The 25746-nt window shown below is 42.3% G+C and overlaps 2 protein-coding genes across 6 annotated transcripts; both read left to right on the forward strand.

The window, feature by feature from the left end:
* Nucleotides 1-5373, forward strand: LOC146550793 (prostaglandin E synthase 3-like). Its single transcript, XM_085259365.1, has 8 exons — nt 1-238; nt 1385-1498; nt 1600-1669; nt 1777-1875; nt 1966-2055; nt 4072-4128; nt 4263-4290; nt 4392-5373. Coding segments are annotated over exons 1-8 (480 nt in total). The 5' UTR covers nt 1-236; the 3' UTR covers nt 4412-5373.
* A 3437-nt stretch (nt 5374-8810) lies between these two features.
* On the forward strand, nt 8811-25355 carry baz2a (bromodomain adjacent to zinc finger domain, 2A). 5 transcript variants are annotated; one of them, XM_085258963.1, is made up of 30 exons: nt 8811-8992; nt 10249-10372; nt 11549-12448; nt 13003-15108; nt 15276-15551; nt 15638-15967; nt 16047-16107; nt 16505-16613; nt 16764-16865; nt 16995-17217; nt 17316-17377; nt 17471-17536; nt 17652-18044; nt 18143-18397; nt 18494-18708; nt 18799-18873; nt 18961-19135; nt 19216-19278; nt 19364-19508; nt 19602-20236; nt 20321-20663; nt 20841-20996; nt 21080-21240; nt 21570-21635; nt 21739-22022; nt 22129-22264; nt 22390-22536; nt 22649-22878; nt 23002-23145; nt 23416-25355. In XM_085258963.1, the coding sequence occupies exons 2-30, from the start codon at nt 10249-10251 to the stop codon at nt 23573-23575; spliced, it is 8142 nt and encodes a 2713-aa protein (XP_085115089.1). In that variant the 5' UTR covers nt 8811-8992; the 3' UTR covers nt 23576-25355. The 5 variants fall into 5 exon arrangements, with proteins under 5 accessions (XP_085115089.1, XP_085115092.1, XP_085115090.1 ...); XM_085258966.1 differs by having other exon boundaries at nt 8851-8884; XM_085258964.1 differs by lacking the exon at nt 8811-8992 and adding an exon at nt 9071-9336.
* Nucleotides 25356-25746: the final 391 nt, after the last annotated feature.

Consider the following 25746-nt stretch of genomic DNA (forward strand, 5'->3'; position numbering starts at 1 on the left):
TCGCATCACTCGCAGCTGTGGCTGAAAGCTCTAGAAACGTCTAGTGCGCTCGGAGTGCGTCAGCACTGCTATTCCGTTCCTGGGATACGCAATAAAATCCGGAGTAGAGTCCAGGGGCTAGAGGCGTTTGCTTTGGCCGTGTGTTGGGCGGCATTCCTTCTTGTTTTACAGGCGCCACCGATCTTTTTCACGAGGCTGTTTTATCTGTGATAAAGAAATTCACTTCACACCAAGACATGTAAGTTGTGGGGAGCGTACGTAAAGGCGCAGTGGAGGGAAAGTACGATAGTACAGGCTGAATGATTAGCTAGCTTTAGCAGCTTGAAACATGCTGTTGGAAAGGCGGGAGGGTGGCATGGCCTCAATGAAGTAGGGACTCAGCGTGACTCGCTGCCTTACAAACTGGGTAAAACCTCACAGTGTATCGGCAAGGCTAATATAGCAGACCGCTTTATCCTTCATTGGCGAAAGAGTCGGTTTATTTTAGCTGTAGCATGGGTCAGGTGTACCGCATGGCACGACTAGCGTAGCGGCACCGCTGTTAGCTTGGCTACAGGAGGCTTCATTAAGACTTCTGGAAGGCTAAGATCAGATTAGCATCGGATCTGCGGCAAGATTTCCGATTTGTAAAGAAAATCAGACTCCATCAGTGGTTTTGTTTGGGCTGTAACGATGTTTAAAGCTAGCTACCCCACACTGCATTGAGGGTTTGTAAGAGGATTTATCTAATGAGACAGTCACCACAATGCTAAGAGAGCAGTAAACATACCTGTAGCTTCCATGCAAAGACCATTTAATTAATGGATGCAGGTCAGCCAGGCTCATGCATGTGTTCTGTAAAATTACTTGAGGTGGAAGTGTGTGGTAATGAAGCCAAATATACCCATCATTTAATTTGTATCCATTGGTGTTTTTTTAAAAAAAAGAAAAGTACATGGCTTTTCTGTTCATCCCTCATGTTCAAAGTTAGAGATGAGCTTTTCAGAACTTGTCATGCTACTAGACCACATTAAGTAAAATTAGCAATACTGGCTCACATTATACCCTAAAGACTTAAAAGTTAAAAGGAAAATTTGAGAAGGGGGCCCCTCCATCCACAACAGCTTGTAAATGTGTCTTGTCACAGTTTAGTATCCACAGATGTCTCACTTTTGATACTGGAGCAGTGTGTGTAACTCGATGCTCTTTACAGCAACCTCACACAAAGGAGGTTTGATAACAGGCTGTCTTGTCTCTTCACCAGCACTCGGATTATTTATTGTTTGTTTGTTTTTGTTTTTTTTCATTGAAGTTGTTTTTGAAGGCTTGAAAAGCTGAACTTTTAAAGGATAAAAGTGAGTTGCATGCTTTTTCTTCTTTTCTCATGCCCTTCATTTTCTTAAAGGCATCCAGCGACTGCCAAGTGGTACGACAGGAGGGACTCTGTTTTTATAGAGTTCTGTGTAGCAGACAGCAAAGATGTTAAGATCAATTTTGATAAAACAAAGTGTGGTTTCAGGTGAGTTTTCCTAATTCTGGCTACATTTATCTGTGCATTTCTTGTTGGACCTTCTCTTATATGGTATATTTATAGTGAGTATGTGTCTTTGTTCCCTGCAGCTGTCTTGGAGGAACTGACAATGTGAAGCACGAGAATGAAATAAACCTTTTCGATGCCATTGATGAAAATGTAAGATGTACTGACCGCTTTCAAAAATGCTATAAAACATTTATTCACTGCACACAATGCAGGAGTGACCGCATTTGTTTCTGTGCTCTGTTTAAACCTCGACCCAGGAATCCAAACACAAACGCACAGACCGCTCAGTGTTGTGCTATCTACGAAAAGCGCAGCCAGGGAAGGCGTGGCCGAGGCTAACGAAAGAGAAGGCGAAGGTCTGCCACACGTGAGGACATCTGAAAAATATTCAGATTTAAGCAACGACAGCAATTTAAAAAAAAAAATTGTTGACTTTGTTTCCACAGCTGAGTTGGCTCAGTGTCGACTTTAACAATTGGAAAGACTGGGAGGACGACTCAGATGAGGAGATGGGCAACTTCGATCAATTCTCAGATGTAAGCGCTTTGATAAAATCATACTTCATATTTGAAAAGTACTTAATTAAAAAACACTTTTCACGTAATGAGGCTAATACAAAGCTTTAATACAGACAGTTTCAAATTGAACCAGCAAAAGAAACAACTTTGAAGGCAGATATAGGGTACCTGACTGTAAAAATACTTTTTTCCCCTGCTTTTTATTTTTTTTAGTCTAAATAAACTCAGCTAAAGCCAACAAATGCCAGAGACATAGAAAGTAGCCCTCTCTTTTCTCTTCCAGACATGTCATCCTCCTAAAAACAGTAGGTTTAGGCAGACTTCTTGCAGACTCTAGTCTCGACTCTTCCAGGTGAAAATTCCTGTACTTTAACCTACTTCCCCACATGACCTTCTTCAACATACTTTATACTAGGGCTGTTCGATATAACGATATCTATCGGATGACGATATAAAAACGTCTGTCGTTTCATTTTACGCTATCGTTTGTTTCGTGTTACGGCAATATTTCTTTCACTGTTTTGATGGTCACTGTAGTGGCTATATTAATTTCTTAAAGTTCTCTCTTTCTCTTATTTTTAATATAACCACACTATGGACGGACAAGCGCCTGTTTTTATGCGTTGTCGTTAGCAACAACGACAGTAAAACCATTGTGTCCACTTGTTTATTTTCCACATAAACCTTTCACAATAAACCTCAAGATCCTATTGAGACTTTTCAAAATAAATTGAATCACGTGAAAGAGCAGATTATTTACGGATGAGAAGTAAAAAAAGAGCCGCCAGGTGCTAAAAAATAAACCTTAGACTCAAACGTTAGAACAGGCTTTTCCCTGCAGCACGCCGTGTAATAAATACTCACAAAGAAAACGGCAGCCGTTACAACTTATGTCTAAAAATGTATCGTTTCATGCATCGGTTAAAACACTCGACTCCAAGTACACGACGCCCAGCTGGAAACACTTCACGCATGTCGAGCTGCCCGAGATTCACAGAATTTACAGAAAATGTTACATTTTTGTGATTTATATCGTTATCGGACGATAGATGTCTTATATCGGGATATGAGATTTTGGCCATATCGCACAGCCCTACTTTATACTACTTATCAGATCTGCATAGGTTGAAGTCTCCCATCATCTGCACATTTTTCTGAATCTAAAAACGTGACACCTATGTGCAATTGGTTGAAAGGTTATTTTATTACTAGTGTGTCTAATAACAACAGAAATCTGTTGACTACTCGTGTCTGTAAATGATAAACTAAACAAGTTGTTTCTGCTCTGCTATTGCCAACGTTAAAGTGGAACCATTGTGTTTATGTTCGGCCATATGTACTGTTACAATGGTGGATGCTGGTAAATGGTCATATTAAACAAAGTTTCAAATAATGAGCTCAGCAGATTTTCAGGTTGCTCCTGTTTGTTAAACATCAAAGCTTCAAACTGCTCTAAATACTCAGTTTTAGTTGTTTTTAACTAGTCTTGAATCTTGATGAATTCACTGAGAGGTTAAGTCTAAATAAATATAGGGCGTCCACCCAGGAAGCGATTTGCTCATAATGTATCAGTCTGTCACTGTTGGTTGCTAGTGGACATTCCAGGCTCCAGTTGCCTAGGTAACCCTGTAAAGTATTTACAAACCTGTCATACATTAATCAGCAGTATCCCCAGCTCTCATTGGTACTCGCTTCAGTCGCGCACCTAGAAGTTGGGAAAAGTAACCCTGGACTCACCCACTTCCCATTGTTTTTGTTGTGTTTTTTAATATGAATGATCATTTTGAATATAAATTGTGCAAAAGTACTCTGGTAGAGTCCAAGACAATATAGAACCATGTATATTTTCATATAAAGGGCTGGAATAAGTGTAATCGATCTGCTTTAAAAAAAACAAAAAAACAAAACTGTTTTGACTGATTAATGCATGCCTCAAATCTAATCTCATGAGGAAGAAGGGGAAAAAAAATCAATCTGTCTTCGACTCGTTGGCATTTAAATGATGTGGCTTTAATTGCTAATCTTATATTGCAGATGATGAACAACATGGGAGGAGAGGATGACCTACCTGATCTAGACGGTGCAGATGATGTAAGACCTCCTCTTCAGTCATCTCTTTGATTGATCTTATATTTATAGATAAGGGAGATTTTAATTGGTGACACTAGAGGTTGTGGACGTAACCTAAGATCGATTTCACAGGTCTCTTATTTTTTTTCTTTCAGGATGAATCTGCAGATAGTGACGATGAGAGTAAGTATTTGAGCTTCTGTAGCATCTACACTTATAGCTGTATTTATTTATTTATTTATTTTCAATCAACTTTTAATGTCTCCTTTTCACTTTGCTTTCAGAAATGCCAGATTTGGAGTAGAAGACCATAAAACTCTGGAGAGAAAACAGAAGAACAGAACAGAGAAGACTATTAACAAATGTATATCTTGAAACTGAAGGCAGTGACAAACAACTGTACATAATGAGTCAGTAGCCATATTTAAATCCATAGCCTCAGCTCCAAACCTTTGACCAATCAGTTCACTGAAGGTTGATATGCATGGTATTGTACAGAGCAGCTATCTCCACTTCCATTTGCTGTACTGCACCTTTTGGATATCTTGTTTTACTGTTAAATATTACAACTAAGCACACCTTATTTGTTGGAGGGAAAAAAACTGTATAGTTGTCCTCAACTGAGCAATGTGTGTTAAAGAGATTGACAGTCTGTCTTCAAATGAATTGGTTCAAAGCTGATTAGGCACAACCATTCCTAATGTTGTGGTTTTTAAGGTAGTCGACCAGTGTAGTTTCTCATGATTTTTTTGTTTTTTCTAAGAAAATAATTAGGCAAATTTACCAATTGGGTTCTTCTTCAAGCATCTCTCATGTGCGGTGAATTAGAGTTCCAAGAAGACTGTTTCAGTAGCTTAACCTTCCAACTTACATGTTTCCCTTTACTTCTTGTTTAATGCTCGTTAAAAAAAAAGAAGAAGAAGAAGAAAGAAAATTGGAATTTTCTGAACTCATTCCAGGCATATTTGCATCTTCCCAGTGATCACCTACTGTACTTTGTTAATCTGAATGAATTCAACATATGGACTATGTCTTTATACCACCGAACGTGCACACTTGTGTCAGACTGCACAAGTGAGCTGACATATTTTGCAGCTGGTAAAGAGGCTTGAAAAACGCAGCTTGATTGAACGATACGGCGACATGTAATGACCAAATTATACTTGCACTGTCAATAAACTGTAAAGGGAGACCAGTAATGTTGAATTAGAGTGGGGATTCTTTTTTTTATTGTCTACATCTTTCTAATAAACTGTTGAAGAATCATTTTTAAATGCTTTTTGTTTTCTTAGATATGAGGTGTCAGGGTTAATGAGTTAGCCTGCCAATATCACTGGCGTTTTGGGACGACTTCTAATCATTGGAAGTTCAGGCTGTGCAAATTTGGACTCTTATTTGAATCGGATGCAAATGAATACAGCAGGGATGATGCAATTATTCTCTGTCAAGTTTATAATGTGAATGTTTTTTGCCCAACTATAGTAGACTGAGTTTAATTTTGAGGGACCACTGGGGGAGGAGGTAAATTTCATAAATGCATCAGATTTTTTCAAAAAGAAAATGCATCGGGGAAAATAAATTATGACAGTCTCGCTGATCTGCTTGCCACTTTATTAGGTACACCTGTTTAACTGCTTGTTAATGCAAATGTCCAATAAGCTAATCACATGGCAGGAATTAAGTGCATTCAGGAATGTAGATATGCTCAGGATGGCCTGCTGAACTCCAGACTGAGCTTCACAATGAGAGGATTTAAGTGTCAGAAAGGCTGGTCCGAGGGATTCTTCTGCATAACCATCTTACCATCAAACCAGACCAGTTGTAGTTTTGCATTTTCCAATTTTTATTTTAGTTTGTTTTGACTTTTTTTTTTCTCCTTTTAGTTGAGTGTTAGTTTCAAGGTTGGGTTTTGTCATTTCAGTTCAGTTTTTATTGTATTGAAAAATTTTCCTTTTACTTTAGTTTTTATTAGTTAATCTCTTTTTTGATATTACTATATGGAGAACATATACGAGAGGCAAGATTTGGGAAAATCTGTTAAGATACTGCAATAAAAATGTAGAACTTCTTTTGAACACAGTTAACTCTCACAGTCCTGTAGACCTCCAGCAAACCAAAGTCTCACCAAACACCTCCATCAAAGACTCATCAGGCAAGAAGTGACAACAAAGTTTTACCAAATTGACAAAGACTGAAACTAGTTAATTTTCCAAGTTCACAAAATAATTTCAGTTAGATTTCTTTCTTATTTAATTTTAGCTATCGAAAATGTTTGGGGTTTTTTTCACATCTAGTTTTGTTTTTTTGTTTTGTTTTAGCTATAACAAACTTACACCAGACCATCTTGGGTGATGGTCCGGCAAAAAGAAAATATCCAGTCAGTGGCAGTTGTCTGGGTGAAATGGCTTTGTTGATGCCAGAGGTCAGAGGAGAATGGCTAGTCTGCTTTGAGCTGATGGGAACGCAACAGTTACTCAAATAACAACTTGTTACAACCAAGGAATGTAGAACAGCATCTTTGAACAAACAACACATCTGTTAGAAACAGATGGACTGTAGCAGCAGAAGACCACAACGGTTGCCACTCCTGTTAGCTAAGAACAGGAAACTGAGGCTAAAATCCCCACGGGCTCATCAAAACGGAACAATAGAAGACTGGAAAACATTACCTGGTCTGATGAGTCTTGATTCCTGCTATGACATTCAGATGGGACAGTCAGAATTTGGCATAAACATCATGAAAGCATGGATGCATCGTGCCTTATGTCAATAGCTCAGGTCCCTACCGGTGGTGTAATGGTGTGGGTGACATTTTCATAGCACACTTTGGGCTCCTTTGTACTAACTGTCATGTCATATCACAAAGCTCAGATCATCTCAAACTGGTTTCTTGAACATGACACAGTCATCAGATCTCAGTCCAGTAGAGAACTTTGGGGGTGTGATGAAACGGGAGACACACATCATTTGCAGCTAATAAATCTCCAGTAACTTTGTGATCCTATCATGTCAATATGGAGCAAAATCCAGAGAAATGTTTCCAGCATCTTTCTGAATCTTTGCAATTAAAGCAGTTCTGAAGGCAAAATGAGATGCTATACATATCTAACAAAGGAGTTAGTGAGTGTGTATTTTAAGCTCAACTATAAAATGACTGCTGAGTGTATGATGCACTAAATAATTTACTGCAAAGAAAAGGAGGTGGATGGCAGTGAAGCTTCCTAAACTAGAGAAATATTATAAAAGACCTTTAGGGGGCATCAGTGAATTGCATTGGGATCAGCCGGCATGGGATACGCATAATTACATCATTTTAACATACAAAACGCCCACACGTCATTTACCTTGTACTGGAGTATTTGTACTTGAGTAGGATTTGGGGTAACTGTAACTTTTACCCGTGTATTTCGGCGCTATGACCCTGAAGCCTTCAGGCTCCTCGGCCCAGAATATTAGCATACTTCCTCTTCGGGCCTGAATTTCTCACTGATTGTCATTCAGCAGAAGGTGACGGTAATAAGCAACATGAGTTTCCTGTTTTCACCCTGAAGCGCATTAAAATAAAAGCGTGGCTCTCATATACAGAACGTTTATGAGAGACAAAGAGAGACATGGCAGTCATATGATGAATTAAAACCCACTAAAGAGTTCTGCAATAACAAAAACTGTGGTACAAGTACGACGTCAAGAGAGGAAAAAGCTTCTAAAAACTTACTTTGCTGAAAGTTAATAATCTTTTAATCTTTTTTGTTTTTCAAGTGAATGTCAATTAAGATAAAGATTGAGATAAAGCTAAAAGATAACTGGCCAAATATGTATGAAAGTGTTTCACGATGACTGGTGAAACTTTCCACTCAAGAAGACTGGAAGGCTCAAGGTTAATAATATTGTAATAATAATATTTACCATGGTGATGTAATGATAACAATTATGCTTCTCTAAATGAAGCTATTGCTTGATTGACTTACTTTTATTTTCCTCCAACACGTTTCAGACATGATAAATGTCACAAGCACATACTAATTGCGATCATACTATTGAAGCAATAAGTATCAGAATTAGAAGCATTTAAAGTAATCATAAAGATGCCTTTACATAGTGGAAGGATTATATGTCAGAAGCCTTGCTATTCAACACACACAAGTAAAAAAGAGGAATATATTAATATTATTAAATCTGAACAATATAGAGATAATATGAATTGCAAAAACAAAAAATATAATCAAATGATAATAATATATAAATAGACAATAACATAACAAAATTAACATAAAATATATGTCAATTAACCATAGCAATTATGTAGTAAATTATTTTAACTTTGTCTCTTTAATGCTGCTTCAATTCTAGACATCTGTAATAATAATGCAATAAAATTATTATAATTCTTCATAATAAAAAGGAACTATTTTTCATGTTTTACGTGCATTTGGTTGGTAATTCTTTTACTTGTAATAGCAGATACTATTGTTAGTATTGACTAATAATAATAATAATTCCTATATTATTATAATTATCAATAATAATAGTTATTATTATTATTATTATTATTGCTAAGTTTGAGCTTTTATCTATTTGTATTTATAGTTTAATGTCCTTGTTTATTTTTTATTTGTTTAGTTTTATTTATTTACTTTTTTTTGGGTGAAATTTAGTGAACAAATGTAACCGGATGCATACGTAGTTATTGTTGGGACATTTGCTCCTGTTCGCTCTGTTCTGTGATCATGGCTGCACCGGACCACACCAGCCATGTTTGCTAATTTAAAACCCAAAGGTTAGGGGAATAGTTGTTTATTATTTATCGCCTTGCCATCTTCACCCGCACATCCGTTAAGAAGAACGTTTAGAGACACCTGCGCCTTCGGGACCCGAGGACTGAAAGGTCGGACACGCTTTTAGAGAAATATCGGGGAAACTTTGGACGGTGGAAGTGTGGGAGGATCGTGATGCTCTGTGAAAATTGTCTGTGCTCGCAGCGTAAACAATGTAACTTCATCTGGCTGCTAGCTAACGTTAGCCCGTGAACAAAAGGGGAGCACGCCTCCATCTGTTAACTAGCGAGCCTGATGAGGGGGTTGATGTTGGTCATTACCGGCAGACCGGTGGATATTTATTTCGTTCGCGGAGCTCTCTATCACTGATGGGCATCATGGATCCAACGTAGCGTGGTTATGGTACCTGCTACCCGGCTATGAGCTAACATCGCAGCGCTTACTCTGGATAAACGTAAAGGATGCTATTAAGTTAGCTACGTGGCTAGCGTATGTTAGCTAGGCTCTTTTGTGATGATTTAGCTAAATAACCTTGGAACTGGAGCGGGGTGGGTTTTCGCACGGAATTTCACGTTAAAATAAACTGTCTGAATGGCTTTTTGAAGAGTTGAACTTGTATCCAACGTTATCAATGGTTAGCTCAGTTGACTCGCAAGTGGTAGAAATGGGGGTTTGTTCGTTTGAGAGCGCAGCTAGCGCGACAAGCTAACGCCTGCTATTGCAACGGCCTTACTGAAATAGGAAATCAAGTGTCCTGAGGGCTATTTATGCATTGCAGACAGCCTTTAAACGGAGAGTGGCGTAGAAAACAATTATCCAGGCCTCACGGTGTGAAATATTATCACTCCCATTGTTATTGAGCTGAGGCCGCCGGGTCTTCAGACTGTTTGTGTCTGGGCCGTACATTTATCACCGTAGACCTGAAGAGCCTGAGCTCGTGTTAGCAGCAGCAGTGCCTCATCAGCGGTAATGATGAGCTTCTATCGTAATATCCCGTTTGTCCATTACACTCGCTAGGGCCTGGCATCTGCTGTTGCTGGCTGCGACATTTTGACGGTTGTTGTTGGAGCGAAATGGTGCTGCCTGTCACAAGCCGCAGCTGCCAGAATCACCGAGGAAAGACATTTCGTGGAAGAAATAGCACGCATTACGTAGCGTCGACTGCCTTCAAAAGTGCACGAAAAGAAGCGAAAATGAATTAAATAATATGTTTGAGAGCCATTTGGTCATGCAGATTCTCACACATTTAATCCGTGCTCAGTACCTGCACCGCTTCCATACGTCATACTGTAGACTAACATTAGGTAGCAGACTGAATGAATACATTTAATAAATTAACTATTTATTTATTTTTGATGTTTTTCAGATGGATTCAAATAATCATTTCAACTATGGCACTCACTCTTCAGCAAACTCAGGACTGAAACTCTCCTCAGGGGATTCTCTTTATACTAACGGGTCCTCCATGAGTTTTCCTCAGCAGGGGAAGAGTGAGTATTTCTGCACCTTAGAATAAAATGAACCTTACTGTTTATATATAAAAGAAAAAAATTGTGGCCTTTACCATAAAGTGGGATTAGGGGGCTTACTGAGTTCTTACTGAGAACTACAGGGTTAAAACCCTGGGTTTTCAATGGTAGGATTGTTGTTCAACTTGGAATATATCACCGTGGTAACTTAGTGCAGAACTCACCTGCTAGAGCGGTTTATGTTCAAGATAAGACAACATCAGGTATATGAATTCATCACTAGAGCATTTCTTTGGAGAAAAGACCTAGAGGTTTTAGAAACTGAAATTTTTGCTTTTATTTGCTGAACATCAATTAAGAAACTCAGATTTCCCTTTTCTTCAGGTGAGACTTTATTATTCCTGATGTTTTTTTGTTTCCTGCAATGATATTTATTGTTATATTATCCTTAATATATTTATGCGGTGCTCACCTAAGCCATGAAACTGATGACATTTCCACAAACTACAAGTAGGAAAAAGTACCCTGACCGGTTTGAACTTTTTGTGTGTGTGCTGTTTCCTTCTTCTCAAAACACTTGACATCACTTGGGCTGCAGTTGAAAGAGAAAGCTAGAAGTGTCTTAGGCACATCTTGACATTGAATGAACTGTAATACTGAAACGCCTGGTAACTTACGCAGCATTTTTTCCAGCTTTTCTTTCTTGCTTCAGTTAGGCCAGATGTTTTTGGCATACTGGGCCTTTTCCAGTCTTACTGACTATATCACTTAAAGTCCGCACACGTTCATACAACAATTGTAATACTGTCCTTTTCCTCTCTCACATGCCCACACACTGCTTTCAGTCTGTATTATGTGTTAAAACTCCTTATAGTTTTTTTTTAATATTTTAATTTTATTCCTTTGTAACATCAGTACTCTACCTTCAGTAGATTTGTGGATGATTGGTCAAATGCTGCCATTGTCACCCTTTTAATGTGCACATGGTCATAGCTAGATTGGGAAACCCTGGCTTGATTTATGGAGTTGGTAACCATATTGACCACTTAGCCTGATTGACAAAGTGTGAAACCAGATAAGGGAATGATGTCTTGGGTATGTTGAAATTGCTTTGCAGTACAGGCCCCAGATCTCAGTGACTCAGAGACAGATTTTTATCATTATAGCTTTTTTTCAACTTGTATTTCTTACTAACAGATATGAATGGCGAAATGAATGTGAATGGCGTCACTACTGTACTCGGATCCAGTGTCCCTGGTTCCCACCCACCATCGGCCCCTTATCCACACTTGAGCAACCACCACCAGAGCAGCGTGGGCTATGACTACTTGTGGGGAGGGCACCCTCAGTATGGCCCAGCTGTGAGCAACTCTCCTGCGCATGGGATGCATCAGAAGCAGTCTACACCTGGGATGGTTCAGCCTCAGTCACAGCATCAGTTCCAGGGTCATGGACAGTACCAGCTGAATGGGGGGATAGAAAGCTCCCATCAGGCCCCTGTTTCAGGCCCAGCGAACATGCCTCTCACGGGGAACCAGTACTGGAACAGGAGTAACCCTGGCACCCAGCAGATGAGTTATAATTCCCATGGCATGTATGGGACCTACCAGAGTCAAGCACATCCTGGGATTACACCACCACAGCATCACCAGCAGCAGTCCTTACAGGCAACCCCTCATCAGGCATCACAACAACACTTCCATTCCTCCCAGCCTCTCCCACACCACCGCCACCAGCAGCACCAGCAACCACAGCATTACGGCATGATGCCGAATGGGATGCCGTATTACCAGCATCAGCACCCGTCCCTGTCATCACCCCAGCAGCAGCAGCAGCAGCCGCCACCACAACAGCAAACTCAGCCACAAGCCCAGGCTCAGATGATGCCTCCAGCTTCTCAGAATTTCACTCCTCCACGTGGCAGCCCTCAGCACCACAGCTTAGGCAGAGGGAGCACTGGCAGCCCTCTGCCCGTGGGGATGTCCTCGGCACAAATGATGTCACCATCAGCTGTGCAGGATAGTGGATCTCCAAAGGGCCACAGCAGGGAACGGAGCCCCCACTCTAGCAATGTGGGGATGTCCTCTCCAATGCAAGGTGACCCTTAAATATATTTTTGTTTTTTGCAGTTTCAATCAATTTAATCAATCTGTGTATAGTCTATTTCCTCATTTTAATGCCAGCTTTTGAGTGATACAAATAACTGTGATAGACTGTGTTAGTTGTTAAATGTGAATTGATTACTTGACCAACAGAAACAGCTGATGTTTTGTCCTGGTAATCAGAAAGCCAAATGTATTTAGACAAAATATTGCAATTTAATGAGTCACCTTTTAATTCCTGGAAAAGGATGAATAAATCATCAAGTGTTTAATTCATAATAAAACAGAAAATATTTCCAGTCTTAGTTAATACAGTGTTCAGTATTACGTCACTCGTTGACATTATTTATTATTGGGGACAGTGCCATTATTTAACCAGCAGGTGCCAATGTTTGACTATGTTTAATGTCTGATCAGTCGAAATTATTATTATTTTTTTATTTTCACTATCTATGTTTAGTATGAGAATAAAAACCATGTGTTTCAGTGTACAACAATCTCGCATTATATTAACAGTTTTGCTATGTTTTTTTTCCCTCCTTATTTTAGGGCATACGAGGGAAACTGTCAGGGAGGTAGACACAAGCTACAACGGCAGTGATAGGTCACCTGTTGCCCAGAGGCTACCCAAGACTGATAGTCACCAATCCAAACCTCCTGCTGCTCATGTGGGTCCTCCGAGTGATTATCGTCAGCTTTCGGAACAGCCAGCAGCTCAGCGCCCAGAAATGTCTTCCCCAGTCAGAGATCCAGCTGTTAATCCACCTCCTCAGTCGCAGCTCTCTGTGGCTACAGCAAATACATCTGTTTCTTTAACCAAGTCCTCAACACCACCTCAGGTGTCTGCAGCTCCTGCTTTCTCTGGATCTCCTACATCTGAGGCTGGACCCACTATAATTTCGTCTCCTGATGTAGAATCTACTTCACCACAAATATCAACACCTCCCAGTGTATCCTTTGCCCCATCTCCAACAGCTGCTCCCAGGCTCTCTTCTCCTCCCCTGATGGTTCAAGGCCTCAGGCCTCCCCCTCCTGGCATGAGTGATATATCACCTGCAGGATTCAAGCATCTGTTAGTGGGGTCTTCATCCACCTCATCGCTTCCTGTATCACCTTCAAAGCTGTCTACACCTCTTGCTTCGACTGATAGTTTGTCTAGACCTGCAGCAGTTTCTTCAGTCTCTTCATCATTGGAGTCTGCATTTCATCAAAAGCCTGCAACTGTTTCTGGACTTCCTGTACAACAGTTGCCTCCTTCCATAGTGTCTGCATCTACTTACTCTGAACCCAGCTTGTTGGTTGAGAGGCAAATGGTTCAAGAATCTAAGCCACCTTTGATGCCACCACGTTTCTCTGATGCATCTGGAGGTCAACATGAAAAGCCTGGACCCCCAAAACTGATTTCTGACTCTGTGGCTGCAAATTCCTCATCTGGCGGTTTAGCTCCATCTCAGATGTCTTTATTGGGACCTTCAACCTTGACACCACCTGGCCCTTGCTCATTGCCATCTGCATCACCCTCTTCAGTGGAAAAAACTCCTCTAGTTGGCAGTGAACCAGCATTCACACTGCAGGGTCAGAAATACACTCCTCAAGCTGTTGATTTGGGTCTTTCCATTGCTTCATCACCACCAGGGGGCATGAATTTGCCCTCGATCACTGACCATGTAAGTCCTACAGTGAGACCTCTGTCTACCCTACCTCTTCTAACCACTCAAGCCTCCAGGACTGCACCCCTACCCAGCCCTCCTGCCTTGGTGTCTGTGCCTCCTGTAACGGGTACATCTTCTGGAGTGGTCCAAAGTTCTGACCTTGAGCGACATCCTCCTAACACCGCTCCTCCTCGTGTGCTAAAGCAGTCACCTTCCAAGTCTGAGCACCATGGCCATTGTGAGGACAGGAAAGCACTAGCTGATAAAAGAAATGAAAACGCAGAGGAACACCTCCCTTTGCTTGATTCAGGCCTGGTAAGGATGCCACAGCTGGAAGCACCTGAGAGTCATAAATCTGAAAGTCAGCCATCCAAATCCCTCTCTGAGCTTCCTGGGAAAACTTTACAAACCACACTCGCTCCTGATCAAAAGCCCAAGAATGGGCAAACAGATTCTGAAAATCACCACATGCCAAGTGATGTCTGGGCAGCAGAGGACTGCACGATAGACCAAGCTCCTCTCAGAAAGTCTCCATACCTTAGCAGGACAAGCTTTGCAAACTCTTCGCATCCGGCCTCTCAGTATGACGGCAATTCAACCTGCAACACCCCCTCTGGAATCAGTGTCGACTCTACTTTAGAAAAGACCTCTCTTTTAGGCGGTGATAGCTCATGGATAGAGGACTCGACTCACTTTGACAACAGCTTTCACGTGAGAAAGGGCAATTCTCAGTTTGACAACACTTCCTGCGCAGAAGAGGAGCCATCTAGTATATTTGACAACTCTGTAGATAGCAGCTTTTCTGTGGAAGACTCCAGAGACAACACATTAGACTCCACCAGGGAAGGAGAGACCTCAGAAGCAGAAGAAACCAGGAACGGCTGCGAAATTACAGGAGAATCAGTGATGGAGTCTTCTCTAGACAACACCTCTCAGACTGAAGAGCCTCCTGTTGATTTGAGTGATGTGTCCAACACACACTTGTTTGTGTCATCTCAGCAAGGTACAGTTATTTCTTTTCTGATCATTAAAACTAGTATGGCATCATTTGACAGGAAGAAGTTGTCAGTTTAAATAATAGAGTATTATTCTTTATCAGAATATTCTTTTCTCTGTTGGAACTGTACGCCTAACATCACTTACTTAGTCTTGAGCTCTGTTCATTCTCAGGACCTGAAGCAGGCTGGGATCCCAGAGGACATGATACACCAGACTCATCTGGAGGCATTAATACTAAAATCGCTGCTGATGACACAATGACACCACCAAGTTTCAAGATGAGAGATGAGAACTTCATCGCCTTCAGTACCCCAGCACAGAGCCCTGCTGTACACCCACTCCAACAAGTTACTGATCAGACTTTGCCAGCTGCCGGAGGAAATCTGAAAACCCCAGGGAAACCACGCAAACCTCGAACTACTAAGGCAATATGGATTAAACCTGCAGGTATTTAACAGTCGACTTCCAACAGAGTGCTATTCTAATAGTATTAGATTTTACCTTACAATATTTTTTTTCTCTTTTGTGTTCAGCTCCAGAGGAGGTCCAGCCGAAGCCTCGGGGTCGAACCCCAAAGGTGGAGAAAATGAAGTCTAACGAACAGGAAGGGACTAATGTGGAGCCAGCTAAGGGCAGAAAGAGAAAGAAGTCTCTAAAGGTTGATGCGCACGAAACATCTGGGGAGGCTGGGCCTTCCACAGAAGAGGTTGATCCAATAACAGCCACGATTGACGCTGTTTTGGCCAACGCTTCATCTATCAGCCCAACAGTCGAGAAAGCCAAGAAGATGAAAAGGGTGAAGAAACAAGATGCAGAAACAGCTGGTGATGATGCTGATGAAAACGACGACAGCTCCACTGCAGGTAATGAAAAGGCCATTTTGTTGAAAGAAGATGTCACTGTTTAAGAGTTTGATGGTAAACCTTTGGTTTGTTGGAACAGGTGAATCTGGCAGACGAAGAGTGGCAACAGAGGAGCAGGTCCAGTTCCCTCTGCTGCACGGGTAAAGTTTCCTTTTACTGTTTATTGAGCTTTTACACGACACAAATTCAGTCAGAACTCGTCATATAAAAAAAAATTCTAAGTCAACACAGTCAAATATTCACATGACAGAAGCGCTATTTGGATTTAGTGAGCACGCTTATCTTTGCTGAAGCTTTAATAACTGATGTCAAGTTAAATTATTATAAAAACGTCTTCATTAACAATGTCAATTTTTCAGTGAGGTTTTGTCCTTGCTAGCCAAATGTGATACCATGGAAACCTAGATGTAAACAAACTAAACCAGACGTATATCTGGAAGGATGATAAATTCATATTTGTTGTTTACAAAAATATCCTTAAATTAGTTGGAAAAAGGTATGACAAGACTGTAATGATCAACGCTGTTTTAATTGTAGTTGGAAGAGAGAGATTCGTGTGAAGAAAATGGAGAACCGGATGAAGGGCGAAACTTGGTACTATACTCCTTGTGGAAGGAGGATGAAACAGTTTCCAGAAATTATCAAGGTGAATTTCCCAGAACTTTTTAATTATTCTTAAAAAGTTATTTGAAACTCTTAAAATCATGGTCTTCTCATTTATGGTTTTATATTATGTTAAAACTCGGATTTTTGTCTCATGCTTCTCCGGCTGTGTCTTTATTACTTAATGACACAGTACTTGAAGAAACACACAGACAGTGTGGTCACGCGAGAACACTTCAGCTTCAGTCCACGCATGCCTGTTGGAGACTTCTACGAAGAGAGAGAAACTCCCGAGGTCTGTATATTTTCACATTAGAACTATAAAGTATTCAAATACTCAACAGTTAAACTTTAGGTATTAAAAATGCTTAAAAAATATATAGGAAAATTGTTTTTGAAAGTCTGTTTTCTCTGTGTTTTATAGGGTGTGAAGTGGGTCCTTCTGGCTAATGAGGAAGTTCCCTCTATGATCATGGCCATCACTGGTCGTCGTGGTCGACCTCCAAATCCCGATAAAGAAAAACCTCGCAGGGTTCGTGGGGTAAAGGGAGGACAGGTCCGTCGCCCCGGTAGACCTCCTAAACCGAAGATGATTGATTTCCTTAGCAAGGTTGATGCCAAGCTGCTTAAACGACTTGAAGCCAAGGGTGAGTAAAGAAGTTGTGCGTAATGTCTTTGCTCATTATATAAACTCATTCTTTCTACTGCGACTAAATAATTTTTAATTCCCTGTGTTTAAAAATAGAAGCTCTCACAGAGGAGGAAAAGGAGAAATTGGCTAAAATCAAAAAGAAAATGAAAAGAAAGGTATGTAGATCAAGTTGATTGTAATCCTGATCTGTTACACTATTCATTTATCATCCTGATTTTGTTGGTGCCGTTTATTTATTGTTTTTTTAGGCAAGAATGAAGAGAAGGGAGGATGCAAAGATTAAGAAAATGAGAGATGAAAAAAAGAGAGCAAAGGTAAAGAAAAATGCTTAACACTCGTGTCCTCAGACGCACATCTTTATCACCTCCACCTCTTCATCATTTTGTGTTTATTTCTTATTTTATTTTATTTTATTCATTTTTGTTTTAGCTCGAGCAAGAGGCCCAGCACCTAGAGGCAAAGGCTGAACCAACTGACCCATCAGCGCCACAGGCTTCACAGCCGGCATCAGAGTCTGCTGCAGAGCCTAAGAATCTCGGCCGGAGGAGGTCAATTAAGGTTGAGCCCACCCCACCGGTTCAGCAGACTGACACGGAAAGGGTGGCCCAGGGTAAGAGGGTGCTGGGGGCTCGGAGTAAAGCCAAGGCCCTGGCTAAAGCTCAGGCGGAGGCAGAGGCTGCAGCTCAGGCTGTTCTGGCTGCTAAGAGGGCAGCAGAGCGGAGAGCACAGGCCCAGCGACGGATGGAGGAGCGGAAGAGGCAGCAGTTGATAGCCGAAGAGCTGAAGAAGCCCACAGAGGATATGTGTCTCACTGATCACAAAGTGAGTTTTAATTTAACCCCCTTTTTAGAAAATGTTTTTTTTTTAAATTTTGATGTAAAAACTGATGTTTTGTGACCTTTGAACTTTGTTTCCAATAGCCCCTCCCGGAGCTGTCCCGTATTCCTGGTGTGGTGCTTTCTGGAACAGCTTTTGCACACTGTCTGGCTGTGGTAGAGTTCTTACACGGGTATGGAAAGGTGATCGGTCTCAACATACCCAAGGACATCCCCAGCCTTGCTACCCTGCAGGAAGGCCTCCTGGGCCTGGGTGACAGCCAAGGAGAGCTGCAGGATCTACTGATAAAGCTGGTGGAGGCTGCACTACATGATCCAGGCCTACCATCGTATTATCAGGTGTGTGTGATACACTTCAAGCATTCTGCTTATTAATGTAACCCCATTTGGTATGTGGCGGAAACCCGTTAGTCTGAGTTTTTCTTTAATCTCCAGTCGGTAAAGATCCTTGGGGAAAAGCTGGTTGAGTTGGAGCTGACCCGCAGCACAGTTTCAGAAGTACTTCGCATTTTTTTGGAAGCTCATGGCTATGAGACAGAAGTGTGCAACACCCTGAGAACCAAACCATTTCACGCCCTGCCTCCTGACACCAAGGCAGCCATCCTGGGTTTCCTTGTGGAAGAGCTTAACAGCAGTAACACTGTGATCAAGTATGTTCAAGATGATTACTTGTTCTAAGACTGCTTAAAGGGAGAGTTTACTCAAGAAACAGTAAGATCAGTGTTTGTTTTAAATTTCAGTGATATTGACAACACAGTGGAGAATATGACAACCTACAGGAAGAACAAGTGGATCATTGAGGGGAAACTCCGAAAGTAAGATCAATGTTCTTAAACGCTTATTTTCAGTTCTGCTACTTATCCAAGCAGTATTAAATGTTGGACTTGTTTTCCTCCTGCCAGGCTGAAGGCGGCGCTATCACGTCGTACAGGACGCTCAGAGGAAGAGCTGTGTTTTGAGGAGAGGAGGCGTAGTGCAAGAGTAGCTGAGGAGGAGAACCTCAGCCTGGAGGAGAGTGGTGTAATCCTTGAGAGAGGGAACCGCCGTGCACGCAAAGAAGAACCCAAACTCAGTGATGTATGTTTCAGCTCTACTGTTTTAACTACAGCACGATCATGCATGCACTTGAGACTAATTGAACTCCTTCTTTGCTGCAGAGCGAGAGCCCTACCAATGCTAGCATTCCAGAGCTTGAAAGGCAGATAGATAAGCTAACTAAGGTAAAGCTGATATGACACAGGCACAGTGCTGTATACATGTTTGTTGCTTAATATTAAATATTCCTTTGCTCTTAATCCTCCACAGCGCCAAGCGTTTTTCCGTAAAAAGCTGCTACAGTCATCTCATTCCATGCGGGCTATACTGCTGGGGCAGGACCGTTACCGGCGCAGATATTTGGCCCTACCTCACCTTGGAGGAGTTCTCATCGAGGGCCCTGAAGAGCTGCTGAGTAAGTCTGAGTCTAAACTCGAATATTTATGCTTTATAAACCGTTGACTTGTCTGTCGTTACTTCAGCATTTCCTTACTGTTCTATCTTGTAGCTTCTGGAGAAGTCCTTATAGCGGAGGTGCCTGTCACCTTCCTTAAAAAAGAGCCCAAAAAGGAGCCCAAAGTTGAGGAAGCTCCCTTGCCAACCACTCCTCCTCCTACTCTGCCTTCCTCTCCGACTTCTGCGACCCCAGGCCAGGCCCAGACCTTCTCTGCGGAGGAGGAGGATCCCCTCCCGGGCACTGCATCCCTCATGAGCAGGCCGAGAGGACGCGGACGTCCCCGGAAAATCAAACCTGAAGTTGAGCTTCACCTCCGCACAGCAAAAATCCGCCGCCGGCGTAGAAGTAGCGTCAGGTCCCGGAGTGAGGAAGGGCCAGGATCACCAAATAGCGGGACACAAGACCTCACACAAGCGGCTTTCCAGAGCTGGCTCAGCCAATCACAGGAAGCAGTGATGAATGGCACATGCTCATCAGCAGGGGAAGCTCCAGAGGGTAATCGACCGGAGGAGAGTGTTAAAGAGCTGGCAGAGAAGCAAGGACAGTGGTTCAACCTGCTCCCCAAACAACCGTGTGATGATAACTCTCTGACTGAGCTCCAGACGCCCACTTCACCCAGCTCACCCCCCAAACTTCTCCCGCAGATCCCGAGTGCTCTGTCTGCACTTACTGCTCCACTCGTGCAGGTTAGCCACCAGAATGATGATAGTAAATATTACAACAATGCACAGTCTGTATAATGTAAAAATCAATAATCTCCTCCTTCTTAGCCGGACCCACTTTTGCCTTGCCTACCTCCTGCTGACCCTGTGGTTCCAGCACCACCAGCACTACAGGACATTCCACCTACAGGCCCTGGTTGTGCTGTCCCAGCCAGTTCTCCACCAACAAACCCTCAGCTCCTTCCAACTCCCAATCCTCCAGCTCCATCCACTCCTGCCACACCTGCCAGACCAGCTCGCAGGCGAAGGAGAGGCAGCAGAGGGAGCAGTCCTGCCCGCAGAGGGCCCCGTGGAGCTGCAGCAAAACGCCGCGGCCGCCCACCAAACTCAGTTTTCCAGGAGCTTGAACAGCAGTACTTCACACAGCTAGTGGTCAAGCCTATCCCAGCATGTAAGTACTGAAATGTATCAGTTTTACCTCAGAAATTGTTTGAATTCCATAAATATGCATGAAGATTTCTGTGGCCTTCACTGTTTTCTGGGGTGACATACTCTTCCTGTGTTTTTGGTTTCTTTTTTCACTTGTTTAATGTGTTTAATTTTGCTTCTTTTTCTTTCCCCCCTCCAGCAATGGTGCGTGGCTGGTGGTGGATCAAGTCCCCAGAGGAACTGTTTATCACCTTGCAGTCCCTCCATCCAAGAGGCATCAGGGAGAAGGTGCTCCATAAGCATTTAGCCAAACACATGGAGAGCTTGGCCGAGATATGCACCAAACCGATTAACGGTGAATGTTGTTAACTGGATCATTATGAGCTTTCCCATAATTGTGCCATATTTGTTCTCATTAAGATTTTCTCATCCAATTAGACCCAATCTTTGAGTTGAAGGTAGAAGAGAAGGATGCTCTGCTAGAGGCTCTGCAGCAGCCCTGGCAAGTGCAGGAGAAAACAGTGGAGACAGACATCAGCGCACTACAGTGGGTGGAGGACCTGGAACAGCGGGTTATTGCTGCTGACCTCCATTTGAAGGTAGAAAATCACAACTAAAACCACACAATAAAACAGAACCACTCTGTATTCTTAAAGCTTTAACAGGAGTGAATTAATGTGATTTAAAGAAAATAAAAGCAGGAAATGTTTGCACAAGAAGTTCATATCCTCTGCAGACCTCGATATCCCTGCTTTGTGTGTGTCTCTGCTGTCAAAGAATTCATACAATGCTCCAGGATGCAGCTTTAGGTTTGAATATGCGTAAACTTTAAATGGCAACAAGAAAAGTATCTAAGTTACAACAAATGTGCATGTAGATTTTTTTTTAATTTTTTGTAGTAAAACTTATTTTATTTTGTTTTTTCAAGGCACTTCCTCAGAGCGCTATGACCGATGCTGAAACAACCACAGACGCACCAATGGCCGAATTTCAGGTAAACCTTAAAACACTGATAACACATTTCCTCTGTTGAAACCCGATGTGTGTTAAAGTCAGTCACTGATACTTAAATTCCTCCTATCTCTGTCTCCTTTAAGCCCTACACAATCCCAGATCCAGACTCCACACGCGATGACCTCCAATACTACGAACATGACGCTGACCCACGTGACGACTGGATCGTGCGAACCAAGAAGGAGTGGTCTGGCTTGCCGCGAATCGCCACACACCCGCTGGACCTGGGCGTGCTGCGGCTAGCCAACCTCGAGCGAAACATCGAGAGACGCTACCTGAAGGAGCCGCTCTGGAACCCCGCAGAAGTGATGCGCCTCGCTCCTCTCACTCCCACACCTGGAGAGGAGCATCCCATGGATGTCATCAGGTGAGAAAAACAACCTGGACTAAATGGGATAAATGAATCCTACATTTCATATGGTACACTTTTTTTTTTTCTTTTTTTGGGGTTAACTAATTTTCTTCTGTTCCAGTCTGGAAAGTGAAATCACGTCTCGACTGCGGACATGGCGTCAGGCTTTAGACCGCTGCCGTAGTGCTCCCCAGCTGTGTCTGTGTTTACTTCAGTTGGAAAAGGCCATTGCTTGGGAGAGATCTGTGACTAAAGTGGTAAGAAATCTTAGAAATGCCTGGTTGGACTTAATTTCACTAAATTCTTCTCAAACTCCTAAGGTTTCTAACCTTTATGGGATAAATGCTTCTCTCTTTTCTTTCTTTTTCTTTTTTTTTTAAAGATCTGCCAAGTTTGCAAGAAGGGAGACAATGATGAGTGCCTGCTGCTGTGTGACGGCTGCGATCGTGGCTGCCACATGTACTGCTTGCGGCCTAAAATCACCCAGATTCCAGAGGGAGACTGGTTTTGTCCCACTTGTGTCGCTAAGGTGAGAACTCCTCTTCTCACTCTTGACGTCATAACACTTTGAGCCGTTTTTCAATCTTAAGATCGTATCCCTGAAATTGCTTCGTTTTAAGAAATATTCTCCTTTTTTGTAGGATGAAGACGATTCACTGCGCTTGTCCAAAAAGCGCACCAGGGTGAAGAAGAGACGTTACGAAGACGACAGCTCCGAGGACGAGGTGACAACACGACGCAGTGGCGGAATGACGACACGGCACAAAGACGTGACGACACCTCCCTCATCTTCTCGTCACTCCGGAGAAGGAAGCAGCGCTAAACGGCGCCGCATGACAACACGCAACCAACCCGACCTCACCTTCTGCGAGTGAGTCCCACCTGCCATGAGTGCACCAGCTCTGCATGATATGATTTTAAAGTCTTCTGAGATGTTTTGACAGCTACATTGCGGGGGATTCGTGTTAATACTCTTAAAAAAAATTCCTGCCAGGATCATTCTAATGGAGATGGAGGCTCATGCAGACGCCTGGCCATTCCTTGAACCTGTCAATCCCCGACTGGTGCCAGGTTACCGCCGAATCATCAAGAACCCCATGGACTTCCTCACCATGAGAGAAAGACTGTTACAAGGAGGGTAAGTGCTGATTATGCTGCACGTCTCATTAATGCAAAGAAGCGTAGGGTTCACTGCATTGCAGTGGGGAGGGGGGGTAGTCTTTCTCTCTCTCGCTCTCTTATATGAGAACTGAATGGAAAAGCACAAGAGTCTTTAGATCACAATGATGTTAGATCAACTGCTCTTACTTTATACAGTTCAATGATTTGGATTTTTCAGACATTTTTAATCCCTGCCAGTCATTTGTCCCTTGTTCTAAGCTTCTCTGCCTGTTTATCCTCATCTCAGGTACCTCAGCTGCGAGGAATTTGCAGCAGATGCTCAGTTGGTCTTCAACAACTGTGAGCTCTTCAATGAAGACACGTCAGAGGTGGGAATGGCAGGACATTCGATGAGGCGTTTCTTTGAGAGCCGCTGGGCGGAGTTCTACTCAAATAAGGAGAAATAGGAGCCTACGACGATCCCCGCTGATGGTGGGGCTGTAGACTGTTGGTGCTTTCACCGTCCCAGTCACACACTCTCCATTACTGCTAAGACTGTCTGGAGTTTCTTCCAGCTATGTGTATTCTCTGTAAAGGTATATATGTATAGATTTTGGCTATTTGTCTGTTATTGTTTCCTCTACCGGCCTAACCTTTTTCTAAGGGCCCAAAGCTGAACTGGGTTGAACTTGTACCCATTCCCCATCGCAGATAGCGAGAACGAGTCTCTGTTCACCTTCCATTGTTCCGTGTCTCCGCATCTTCACCTCAGCACCTCATTTTTGTTAGCGTTCTCCTGTCATGTCCTTTCACGTGAGCCCCATGTCGTAGCAAGGCCTTTGGTCAAGCCCCGCTGTGGGTTGATGACGCGGTCTCAGGCCCTGAGTATTTTGGCCCTCAGACTCACCCTGAAGGTCAGGGACCGATCACACTATTGCAGCCATCATGCTGGATACTGGACCTGCTTAGCCACCACTCAATGACTAAACGTATCGAAACTCTTCAGAGCTTGGGCCATTTCTTACCTGTTCATTGGAAATGTAATGTAACGTGGTCTTATGCCTAGAAGTAATTTTTTTGCTCAATATATTTTTATTATATATTCTATATATAAATATATATAAAGATTACAATAGCTGGGATTATTTAATAGCAATAGCTTGTAGTGAATGTGTACAGATTACCTTATAGAGATGTCTAGATGATTTATGAAAAGGCCAGTTAAACTAAAAGGAATCTGTTTCTGGACTGTCATGAGTAGACGTTGTATAACCTCCACTTAAAGTCTTGCACGCACACGTGAAACACTTTTCCACCACCACACACAAACATGCACACAGTCCCACACAAACACACAGACACACACCCATCTCCTGCTGCTGTGTGAAAGACACTGGTTTCCGGAACTGGAGGATTTTTAGTGTTGGTCGGTCAGTCGTAGACTATTTATTTCACTTTCCTGTCTGATAAGAGTAAATATTCAGCTAGCTACACCTGATCTGTGTCTCTGACTGTGTGCAACCAAAAGGATGGCACTGTAATTTTAAGCACTTATTAAATAGTCCGTTTGCGAGAACACACAATGAAAGTTTGCTTTTACACTGTAATCAAGATTGACAGGAGTGTATTAAAGCTTCAGACCTGCAGTTCTCTCACACACACACGTTTTTCTGTAGCTCGTCTGACCACACGAACACCTCTGAAAGGCTACAGTAGGCTAAAATCCTCTCTTTTTAAAGACTAGAATTGCAAAGGAGCTGACGATGAAGTGCTGGGCACAGTGCTGCCTGGGTTTCAACCTTACATTCCTTTTATTGATACATATTTTTTGTGCTGTACATGGGCCAATGTACAATGTTGCACGGCATGGTTGGTGTGCTATGAAGGCGACAGGATGACTCCACAGTCTGGGTTTTATTTAAACTTGTTTCTTACACTGAACTCAACACCGCTGATAGGAAATAAACGTGGATGTTCCCTATTACACTTAAAGGGACAGTGGGGTTTTTTTGTTTTTTTTTTCAAAAAACAACAAAAAAAAGGACAAAAACCAAATGTGGTGTTAAGTGACTTTTTAATAATGTACAGTTTTGGTGACTTTAAATTTGTTCCTTTATATTTTTAGGACCAATTCATCATTTTTAAGAGGAGGTATTACAAGACTCTGTTGTATTAAGGTGATGTAACACGTGTGCATCTGTAGAATGTACTGTGAGTTGAATAAAGAACCACATCTAGTAGAAAGCACTTATTTCTGTATTTCTGTTTTGCCCTTTCTCCACGGAGCTTTATATCTGGATGCTTGCATCTCTTCTCTGTCCGTCTCCCACTCCGCAGTTGTTCGATTTCCTTCAGGTGCTTCAGTTTTATCCTAATCTGGAAAAACTACCTAGTAACTGGCTATTTAACTGAAAGTTTTAAAGGTTCTGCTTGCAAAGTTCAATAGAAAAACTATTATATGTTCTACTCGAGCAGTTGGGTATACAGCTCCAATCTTAAAACCATCCATCTTGTAAACTCTCATCCTGACAAAACATCTCTGTGGACAACGATCCTTCAGGGATGACCTGTGGTTTCAAACGTGGGTTGCTGGTTTGGGTTAGTTCTAGTAAATCCTGCTAATGTTCGATTGAAAATA

This window comes from Mchenga conophoros, linkage group LG20 (genome assembly GCF_057382185.1).
Source record: "Mchenga conophoros isolate Kocher_MC1m ecotype Shallow Benthic linkage group LG20, M_conophoros_male_GT1.1, whole genome shotgun sequence".
Classification (NCBI taxonomy): Eukaryota; Metazoa; Chordata; class Actinopteri; order Cichliformes; family Cichlidae; genus Mchenga; species Mchenga conophoros.

Excerpts from the sequence above, each read along its gene's own strand:
- LOC146550793 (XM_085259365.1), top strand. Across the intron at positions 1,499-1,599 it reads AAAACAAAGTGTGGTTTCAG|CTGTCTTGGAGGAACTGACA; the intron begins GTGAGTTTTCCT and ends TGTTCCCTGCAG. Across the intron at positions 1,876-1,965 it reads TAACGAAAGAGAAGGCGAAG|CTGAGTTGGCTCAGTGTCGA; the intron begins GTCTGCCACACG and ends TTGTTTCCACAG.
- baz2a (XM_085258962.1), top strand. Across the intron at positions 18,874-18,960 it reads ATTGAGGGGAAACTCCGAAA|GCTGAAGGCGGCGCTATCAC; the intron begins GTAAGATCAATG and ends TCCTCCTGCCAG. Across the intron at positions 22,265-22,389 it reads AGAGATCTGTGACTAAAGTG|ATCTGCCAAGTTTGCAAGAA; the intron begins GTAAGAAATCTT and ends TTTTTTTTAAAG.